Here is an 11,168-nt window from a genome sequence, read left to right as displayed (position 1 = left end):
ATAAGCGGAGGAAAATGGATGGATGGATGTTTGATCCGTACAAGCACTGAAGTGTAACAAAGACATTTTGGGATTTTGCAAGGGTAACAAGCCTTTTTGTATTCTTCCGTTTTGAAAATATTAAGCAAATGAGATACAACATGTTAATTAGTGAGTAACACAGGTACCGGTAGCTGGAAGGAAGCAAAAGAGTCTATTTTCCAAAATGTCTAACTAGTCTTTAAAAGAAACAGGAGTGAATAGCTCTGATTAGGAAGAAAAACACTGTCTGATCTTATTTGAAGACAAAGGGAAAAGAGTGTTGGTTTCTTGCTAGTGAGATATACAGCATGAGGGCAACATTGGCAGTGAAAATGGTAGTTCAGCTTTTTTTGTGCCCAGTCAGCTCCCATGGGACAACCCTCTCACTTTTCAAGAGACACTCTGCATGTAAACAAAAACAGAGAAACAAAATGGCCGCTCCTGAGGCCTTGGGGCTTTGGCAGCGCATAGACAGAAAACACAATGCTGTCACCAAACCACACAATAAAAATACTTTGTTGTTGTTACTGGGTTTTTTTTTTACCATGACATAGCACTATTAGGTAGCTTTTAGTTTTTATTAGAAAGTTATGGTCATTTTAACTCATTCAGGTTCAGAATTTCTGATTTTGTTTTTCAAAAGTTTTCTTGTTTTCAAAAACTAGTCAGGTCCATACAGCTGTCTCATTGCATTATTTGGGGTAGTTAAATGATTATTGTTGGAGGTAGGACACATATATGGGTAGCATATTTGACAAGAATCTTTTCAGTACTTGAACAAAATCCTGGCCTCTGTTGTGTCATCTCACAGAAGTGGTGACAGCTACAGAAAGTTAATATTATCTCCCAAGTGATGCTCTCACCATTGAAGCTTTTCTGGAAGTGAAAACAGAAAAACATTCCTCCACAACTTTACATTTTAAGGCCACACTCATCACAGTTATCTGTGAGGCCAATCCACAACTCTGTCAGGTCCCATCATTCTGCTGTCTGTCCTCTCTCCCACTTTCTCAGGGGGATGTTATTATTATTATTCTTTTGAGTGATGAAAGGAATTTAGGGAGATAAAATGAAAGTAATTAAAAAGAGAAGAGGAGAAGGCAGAAAGTCACAGAGTATAAATATAAACATTTTCAACATGAATGACTGCCAAATTGAATCATTTGAAGAAACACAATACTTTTTACAGACCTACATGTCTTATATACAGATGTTTGCTGATATTTAACTGATCATGAATAAGAAGGAAAAACAAGTTGTTCAGTTTTAATCTAGCAAGCTGATATTTTGGAGTACAATCACTTCCATACGTGTGTGTGTAGGATAGGATGCAAACATATCATTTTCTCTGCAGCATTAGCCTTGGCTTTAGCAGTATTATATTGTACACCATCCTTACATAACGAAAGCTTGGATTTCCAGAATAAACGTATGTATAGACTCTTTATCCCTGCATCAGTGAAACATAAAGACACCAATTAATCTGCTTGGGTCAACATGAATACAGCCTTTGTTTACTACATTACATGGTTCTGTGTGCACAGGTGCAGGGGCAGTGCACTGTATCAGTCTTGTGCAAACATGACACTGTGCTGGGCATGAGTATGGGTCTCGTTCAAGCATCAATGAAGTGTCATGAGGTGGTTTTTTTGGTGATACTCTCACTAGAGATCTGTCAGTTGAGTTGGGTAATTTATGATGCTGCAGTGCAGCTGGCTGGGGTCATTGGTGCAGGTTAGCCTCTGCAATGCTTTCACATAAACCTCGTTTATGTATCTGTAAGATAGATGGTGTACAGAGAATGTGTTTGGTCCTTTCAAATGAACTTCATTTTAAAGTATAAATATACTATTACTACATTATAGAGACTGCATGCATTGTAGTGCATATTGAAATGCACGGTGAATTTGTTTTTAGCTACATTATCGCAGACAAGTTATGAAGCCTGTCGGTTTTAACTTTTTGTCGTCGTTGTGCTAGTTAGAATTAAACCATGATTTGCTGCCATTAATGTCCATGTACCTTATACAATAGGAGCGCTTTGTGAACAATACAGAGTATATGATGAGCACTGAAAGTCAACATTGCCCCCTGCAGCATTTACAGTGGGAATTCACATATGATAGTCGTCTACTGATACTTTACTTATGTAATATTATACTGAATATCTGTAAGTTTGGGACTGTTCTTTATAGACCAAGCAATTAACTGATTAATCAAGAAAAAATAATCATCAAATTATAAGGGAAATGATTATTAGATAAAAGCTTTGGATTTATAATCTTCTAATATTACAAAAATGTTTTGTGTTCTGAAACACTCTTTTGTTGGTCACATTTCAGCATTGATATGTTTACTGTATATACAGAAATGTTAATTAAGTATATTGGATATTCACAAAAGATGGTTTTACAGTTCTACAGTGGCTTAGACTAATAATTAAGGCAGTAGAGGTGTAATTTGATACAAATTGTGATCATTATATTTTCTCAAAGTATTTCTCAACCTCATCTACAGAAATTGCTTTTTAATGTCTTTGTTGTTAGGACTTTATGACAGACATGATTCTGATGTGGCCAGGCTACTTAGGCCCATGACCGTGAATGAAGCAGAGACTAATTGTAAAGCACTGGATGTATCCTGCTGGACTGTAAACTAATCCTCTGGGGGTCACTGACTGAAATACTTTGCTGGAGTTTCATGTCATAGCACTAACTGTACAAATATCCCCCAGCTTTGACCAAAGGGCTAATGAAATACATAAATATTGACTAGGGCATTTCAGTTTAATGGTCTGTTACTGCAGCATCACTAAAACATCAGGAATCCTGGCTTTGCACACTGTAGCTGGCTTGTTTGCTGCATGAGATACCATCAAACATGGAGATAAAGGACATCTGCTGCATTTTTCAGCCAGAGAGCCTTCCCATCTTGCTGCCCTGACGTTTATTATGTCATAAAACACACGAGGTTGTGCTTCTAATTCACAACAAGCTGCAGAGGCCTGTCTAGATATTGGTCATATGTTCATCTGCACCAGCCATCTCCTAACCCTGCCTCCCCCCATCACATCTGAACCCATTTCACTTTGTCTCCTTTCAGTTTTACTGCCAACATCAGCCCATGAGCATTGCTCCCCGTCATTTTTTGCTTGTCAAATGTCATATCTATACAGGCCAGCTAAAATGTCATCTGAAATAGCTGCATGGCAATAAATGTGGCTCTACGTGTTCCCTTGGATGGGCGCAAAGGATGAAGCTAGAACCTGAAGGGCATTGGTGGTGCTCACATTTAGGTGTGATATGCTATTGATAGTGAATTATGACCTGAATATTATTCTCTTTTTCTTTTTCATTTGGCTCCTGTGTACTGTCTGTTCCTCTCATCATCCTACAACAGCTTAAAATAAACACATCAGTGTTCTTGTCTTGCCTCCCCATTGTCTCCTCTACTGTGCTCCAGAGAGCAGGGAGCTGGCTGATAAGGAGCCATGCAACTGAGTACCAAAAAGGAGCGGGTGGGGATGCAGTCAGCCTTAAATCAATAGGCTTGCCCTTGTCTTCACCCTCAGACTCTCTGGACTCTTTTAGCAAAGGTAGCCACAACACCACCTTCTAGAGACAATAAATAGGAAGATGACATTGTGTTTACCTCGGTGATGCATGATAATGGATGAACTGTAGTGCAGCATTTATAATACACAGTGCACAGGTCATCATGTGGCTATCTCTCTAGCTACTAAGAGTGAGTGCTTACTCACAAAAGATAGGTTATGAAAGGGTGTGTGTGTATGTGTAACTGGAATCCCAAGTGAGTAACCTCCCATCAGGATGTCTTTATGCAGTTTAGCCCGACAGCTTCCAGAAAGCTGTAAGCTGTAGGTTCCAGCATCCCAGAATCACTCTCATTCTTTGTATCGATGACAAACCATGTGAACTTGTACTCCTGTACATAGAGAACACAGTTTATGGGTCTTCACATACCCAGTAGTTAGGGTTTTTACAGTGATTACAGAAAGCAGTACAGTACTGAAAGTATTAATACATGTCCTTATGTTCTGAAGCTGTCTCCTGCCTGGTTTGATAAAGTGCTCTGGAATCTCTTTCCATTTCCCATACAGTCCTCAAAACAAATCAACAAAACATCACTAATAAAATACTTTGTTTCAGGCAAACGTTGTTATTCTGAAAGCTGTGAGGACAACATGGTCTTATAATGTCTTATGCAGCCTCACAGCAAGGACTTGTGATTATTGCTCAGCCTGTATGAGTGAATTCAGTTAACAGCCTAATTTCTAGAGAGGATATTATAAAATGTATTTTACTTTGACGATATAGCAGGTATTTTTTCTAATTTGCTATAAGTCTTACATGCCATGCACATGACTAATATTTTTGCAAAGGGTGTGTGATGTTACACGGTCTTTGTAATAAGTAGTAGGGTTTTTATATACTCTTCATTTTAAGGCTGCAAGTTGTTGTTTTCATTAATGATTAATCTTTTACTCATTTCCTCAATTAATAATTTGGTCCATAAAATATTGGGGGGGGGGTTCTGATCAACATATTCAGTTTAACATGAACTGTGAAACTGTACTTAGACACATCAGCGCTTTAAGCGAAATACTAACTTCAGTATGTTCACGTGGTCAGAGTGATAGTGCTGACGTGTAACGTTTACCACGTTCACAGTCACAACTTTGCATGTTAGCAGCAGTTAACCAACCAACAGACCCATATTCCTGTCCCTATAAAGCCATGTTGTCTGTCTAAGGTTTAAAATGACTAGAATAATCTAGAAAATTATCAAAATACTTTCCTGTACCTCACTTTCCCAGTAGAGCTTTTGAGGTGTTATCCACTGGCTGAAGCATTGTCTGATCCTCCAGCTTCCACATATTAGCCATGAGTTTCAGAGCTATGGATGGTTACGGTGGAGCTGGATGAATAAGTGAAGAGGTCTTGGACTTCTTGGGTCAATAATGCATGGCATTCTTTTTAGAGCAGGCCACTGGGATGTCACTTAAGCACTTAAGCACTGTGGATGTAGTGACACTTGGACTTGTTGTGTAATGTTACATCACTGTTGTTCTTATTCAGTCTCGCAGTGGTTTCTGGGAGGGTAGTGGCATCCTTTTGTTGTGATTACTATGTCTTGAAACATCCCAGCTAAAAGGCTTTTAGAGAGAGAAACGTGCCAGGGTCCAGTGCTGCTGCTCTTTCAAACATGAAAATGGCTGCTTGACTTTTTACAGCACTGTCATTTTAGAGAAACCTTTTTATGTTTAGCCAAATGACAACTCACCTTTGTTTATTTTATGAGTAACACCCCCTCACTCACTCAGTTATATTTCAGTGCTTTTTCCACTCCAGTCTTGTGTGATCAGTGCTAACAGCGCTACTAAGAGAAGGGCTGTAGTCAACTCCACAATTAAGTCATTTTAGATAATGACATTTGTTTTTTACAAGGGTAATTCACATCTGTCTCTCATCTGTAACTGTTTTAAGTGTGGCCAGGTGGCTAGATTTTATCTACCCAGTCTCAAAATTACCTTTGGAACACAGTCTAGTCTAGCTCTGAATTTGAACATATGATGGGCTGGTAAAGTAGAGCACAGTCATAAGACAAAAACAAGGCGCTCTTTCATCCTTGTCAGCTTCAGAGATATTTTTAAAAGTCACAATTATTTAAAGTGTTCTAACAACATTCATCAGATCCCACATTTCTGTTGTTCAGAAAGATAAAGAAATATGTTTGATGCAGAGACAGAGATGGAGCTTATGAAACAAACTGGAAAGCAAAAAAAACTCAAAAAGTCATCCAACGATCCAACATGCACATCTCCCCACTAGTAGAGCAAGAGAAGAGAAAGACAACCAACCCTAAGAAACGATGAAAAACAAAGATCTATTGTCTTTCTTACTAGAACAACAACGAAGCAGCAGAATATCTTATCCTTAGTATTCTGGCCCATAGCAGTACGCCCACCTCAGTCAGAAAAGTCAAGGACAAATAGGCTATTGGTTTATGGCAGTAATGGCACAACATTTCCAAAAGTAGCCCAGGTTATTCACTTTTGTTATAATTTGGTTCAGAGCCTGAATGATACAGTATAGTATTTGTATAGAGTAGACCTACAGTATATTGTGATGTGAGATTAATGTGTGTTATAGGTGACTGAATTTGGTGGTTGCAGACGTGGCTCAGTGTGGCCCAGTAATGTAAAAATGGATAGAGATAAGTTTGTTACGTAGTGAACAGGGTTATGAATGGATGGAGGAATGAACAGACAGAGAGAGCAAGAAAGATGAATGTTCCTAAACATTCAAGGAGCTTTTTCTTTGTAGTACAGTACATAAATGTGACTGTACAGCCAGTTATTCCAAATACTGCTGATAAATCAGTGTTTCGGCCCTTCTCCAGTAATCACCTTGAAACCTGTGAGGACAAGGCCTGTATCACATTATACAGCACCTTTTCTAGTGCCATAAATGAAATCATCCTGCTAATCAGCAAATCTCTCTCCACCACAGTCCTTGGGACCACATGGCCATAATAAAGTGCGTGTGTATACACTTGCATAAACAGGCCAGTATTTAGATGAGTTTGTGTGTTTAGTGCTACAGCCTAGTTTGCATTTTGTCTTACCTTGCTGTTGACGTTGGGTCAGAAGGACACAATGCCTACAGTTTCCTGCACATGATGACAAGAAACACAGAGGCAAGCGACATGTGGGTGTATGTCAGCACAGTCACAGGTACACAAAGGTTAGGTTAAACTCAAAAAAGGAGCTATGCTGTACAATATGTAACCCTTGCTCATCCGGTGGATGTGTTGGGGCTTCGGACCAGTATCCAGGCTCAAAAGGAGAGGTTAATGAAAACAATTGGAGCTAAGCAGTAGGGTAACATAGGAAAATTATTATTTAACAATTCAACACAAATGATCCAAACATCACATTTGAACAGTTCTCTTTGAAGAAAAAAATTGTCCCTTTAAGGGTAATCCAGATTTTGTTATATCCTTCAGTTCAAGTTTGTGAGTTTATACTGTCATCCCGCATGCATAAATGTCAATCTGTCAGTCACAATATAGTCCCAGGTCCGTTATAACAGTCAAATCAGTCAATTCTCCACTCCTTATCAAGTTATGAAACTAAGTGGGCCCACCGCACAGGTGCACCCTCTCCAGAAGGTTGAAGGAAACATGGGCTCCTTCTTGGTTCATCCCATATCTTGGTCCCACGACGGCTCGCCATCTCCTTCGTCAAGGAGAAAGAAAGTTCAGGTGGTTCTAAAAAACCCGACCTGTACAATAACAAACTTATAATCTACTTCTTCTCTTATATGGCCATATATAACATCATGTTCAATAACACTGATAATTTACAACAGTAATATCAATGAACAGGTATTTTTCCCAATTTTTCTCCATGAATTTATGAATTATTTGTATATCAAGGATCATTCTTTTAACCATGCTTTATGATTAAATTTATACACATTACCTTGAATTGAAATGTTCACACTTTCCTGCCATAATAAAATAATGCAGTTCTCAACCCAATGTATTACCAGGTTAACAATAGAATAAGGAAATCCCGAATTTCACACGTTGGTACATTCCATACATTAAGTAAGAACTACCCATTACATGCATTCCAATCACCTATTGTGTGTAAATAACACAACTTTACGTGTTAGCGCTGTATCTCTAATCAGTACAAATAACATGGTGGTTCAATATTAGCAAGACACGTATACCCATGTTCAACTTAACATAAACGCTTCGTTAGCATAAACGTCCATTGCTATGCTAATTTTAGCTGTAAATTCACTCACCAAGACAATCTAAAACAACTTATCTCCTCAATAAAACAAGGGTCCACAACTGAAATCTCTCCCGAAGCTTCACTTCAACTCTCCGATCAACCGGGTCTACTTCACACATTGGTAGCAACTACTCGAGTGTCATGTTTTTCCCTCTTTCTGCAGCACTGTCTTTTTCTCTCTTTTTCTTCGTAACTAAGAAACTCCTCAACAGGAACCACTTCAAAGTACTACAAAAATAAAATATGCTGCCAAAATAAGAGTTTGCTGGCAATAGTATAATGTGAACAATTTACTTCCACTTACTGGGCTACAAATATATGGTCGTTTTTTTCCTTCGTATTTCCTCAGAATCCTGTGTGTTATCAAATGAAACAAGGGCATTTTAGCCAGTTGTGTGGCAGATGTTTGGTGTCTCTAGTCTGTATTAATTACCTAATGGATTAACTTGATGTCTGTAGCATTTCTACAATAGATTAGCCTGTTTAGGATTACACATACTGTTACTGAAAACATATGAGTGGGCTTCACACTCATATTTTTCCTAATTACCCCTGGTTTGTATAATTCTAAAGCCTTTAATGTGTTGCAGCTAGACCTATATATACAGTGTATACTGATTATCAATATGTGGAATTCTTGTTGAATTAGTTTGGAAAAGTTCAAATATATTATGAGGCCAATTATTTTGGCACATATGTCATGATGACTATGGTACTTACATCACACTAGAAGCCCTCTCACAAACAGATTTAAGGATTCCTGATTTGTCCTGTCACAAGTTTATTATCGTCATCCAAACCCCAACAGCTAAATGACTGTAATTAAAAATGAAGTATCTCTCAGATGGGCTTCCCAGTTTAATCAGATGTGAGTTTGCAGACATATTAGCGTCCTTTGGGAGGGTGTATTTCATGGATGACAGGGCAGCCTGCTGCTTAACATCCTATAACTCAAAGGTCATCAGTTTGATTGTTGTACTTGTATTGCACGGTATTGTATTGTAAACAGTATTGCACTAGTTGGTCTGTAGAAAAGTCAGAACTGGTACAACCGCTCAGCTCTTAAGTCATACAGGTTGGAATGACTGCTTAGTTTGTTTTAATGGTTTGTGTATCAGATTCTGATGGGCAGTAGACACAGTAGGAGAGCACCTTGTGACTGCAGCTACACACAGAGCTGCTTGTCATTGCATACAAAGTGTTAAATAGACAAGCTTACTAGAGGACAGCACAATTTTTGCTCAGCCTGTTCCTGGAGCGGACAAAATGAAATGTTCAAAAACCTTTGACCAGACCATGAAAAAGGATTAGCATTTGAATTTGTTTGACTTTTTTTCACTGTTTACATTTATTTATATTTAAAATACAGACATGGTAACAGCAGGTTATAAACGAAAGACATTGTCTGTAAAAATGTTCCTACATTAATCCCAAAAATCGTATTAAATGACTCCTTTTACTTACAGAATACTTAGTGATGAACAAAAACAATATTTTTAGTCAAAGCATTTACAGTATCCTCAAGGTTCACTTATAGCTTTTCTTATGGTGCGTTATGGCGCCAACAGCCTTCTTCAGCAAATGGAACATAAAACTAATGGGCCTACATACAGAACCTCAGCCATTTGTTGTGGGTGACTGTTGAAAGCTCCTGGAGATGTTAACTAAGTAAGTGAACCTTGGGTTTGGAGTAGTGTATGTTGTATGTTTTCACAAGGTAAAGAATAAATCTCTTTACAGTATGTTACGTTTCATCAGGCAGACAGACGCATTAAAAGGTTGATTTTAACGTAAGGGCTGACAAACATACAGGCAGCCCAGGCAAACCAGCTGGGAAAGGGAGGAAGACCAAAGTGCTGAGACAGGAACTCTGACATGTCACAGACAAGAATGTCTGCAGTGAGCCCACATGCACTGGTGAACATTGTTGTAAATCATTCACTTTAACTGTAACACTACTGAGAGATAAAGTAAAAGTTCAGTGTGGCCTGTTAAGACTTAACTACTTGAAATTGGTTATGTAAGTGAACAGGCAGCCGATGGTGCCCTGTCTTCCTTTAGTGAGTGGTTTTGAATTTGGCTCAATTCAGGCATTAAGCAATGCAATGTGTGGTCCAGCCAGAAGTTTATATAATCCAACATGGTCGCTGCTGTTGTGCAGTGATGCAGGAGAGGCAGAGGAGACATCAGTGAGGATGATGTGAGACATTAGTGGCAGATGGAATAAACATGATGCGTTAATATAACAGTTTCTGATTCAACATTTAGGTTCTGTCTGCAGATTAGTGCTCCCTCTTGGTTTTATTTGTTTCACTAAATGACTCAAGGGCATTTTGACAGGACACATGCCTGGCAATGGATGTATTTAACCTTCAAAGATAAACAGCAATGAATTTCTGATGAATGAGTCTGAGATATGTTAGGTCTTCATGGCTAATCCTATACATTTTTGGTCAGTTATGGGGCCATCTGAGCCTGACATTCTTCAGGAAACAACGGTAGCCTGCAGCTTTTACAGGCATCCTCAAGCAATTGCTGCCAGTGATGCAGCCTTGTAAAGCTCCATTTACTGGTACCAACTGTTCAGACAGCTCAGAGAGGTGCAGGCAGGAGACCCTGCAAGCACTTTATGATGCTGTTATACTGACCCCCCAATATGATCACTGCTACATATTTATTCTTTGATAAAGCGACCATCACATCAATATAATCCAGTACCTGGATGCTGTTATACCTCAGTTTGTATCCAGCTGTCCATCCTAAAAGCTTCTTCTGGTTTCTCTCTCTCTTCCAGCCCTCCCCGGATTCCCACTAGAATCTTCTCTTCCCTGTTGGAGAACTTCTCCACCTCCTAAATCCAGCAGCCATGGCAGATGACGCAGACATGCGCAATGAGCTGTCAGACATGCAGCAACGTGCTGACCAGCTCGCTGATGAGGTGAGAACCACACATTTGTTGGATCAAGGGGTTACGACTTACGATGGCATACAGACACAGTGGCATGCCGGGTTGCATTCCGGGTTGCAAGCGAGAGCAGACGTCTTTACTGCTCCTCTTGTCTGTTCTATGATTTTTCACATCTTCTACATTTTCAAGTCTTTGAACAAATTCTACAACTATTAAAATGCCTCCAAGAGGGAAAAGAGCTAATAAATCAGAAGCGAATGAGGATGTTGAAGCAGAAGAGGATTATATTTCAGCGGCGCAAGTAACAGAGATGTTGAGTCAGCAGAAGCTGATGTACACCGCACTGTTGAGCCAACAACAAGACAACTTCAAAGGTTTTGTGCAACTACTTATGGAGACAAATAACAA

At 39.1% G+C, this 11,168-nt stretch overlaps 1 protein-coding gene across 2 annotated transcripts in view; it reads left to right on the top strand.

The window, feature by feature from the left end:
* Positions 1 to 11,168, top strand: part of snap25a (synaptosome associated protein 25a) — a 35,594-nt gene that overhangs the window by 5,527 nt on the left and 18,899 nt on the right. For both annotated transcript variants that reach the window (XM_020616960.1, XM_020616959.1), the window contains exon 2: positions 10,647 to 10,790. In XM_020616960.1, coding sequence (XP_020472616.1) covers positions 10,719 to 10,790 — 72 coding nt within the window. In that variant the 5' untranslated portion in view covers positions 10,647 to 10,718. The remainder of the gene's footprint in view (positions 1 to 10,646; positions 10,791 to 11,168) is intronic.

This window comes from Monopterus albus, unplaced genomic scaffold (genome assembly GCF_001952655.1).
Source record: "Monopterus albus unplaced genomic scaffold, M_albus_1.0 scaffold182.1, whole genome shotgun sequence".
Classification (NCBI taxonomy): domain Eukaryota; kingdom Metazoa; phylum Chordata; class Actinopteri; order Synbranchiformes; family Synbranchidae; genus Monopterus; species Monopterus albus.
This window is presented reverse-complemented; position numbering and strand designations above follow the sequence as displayed.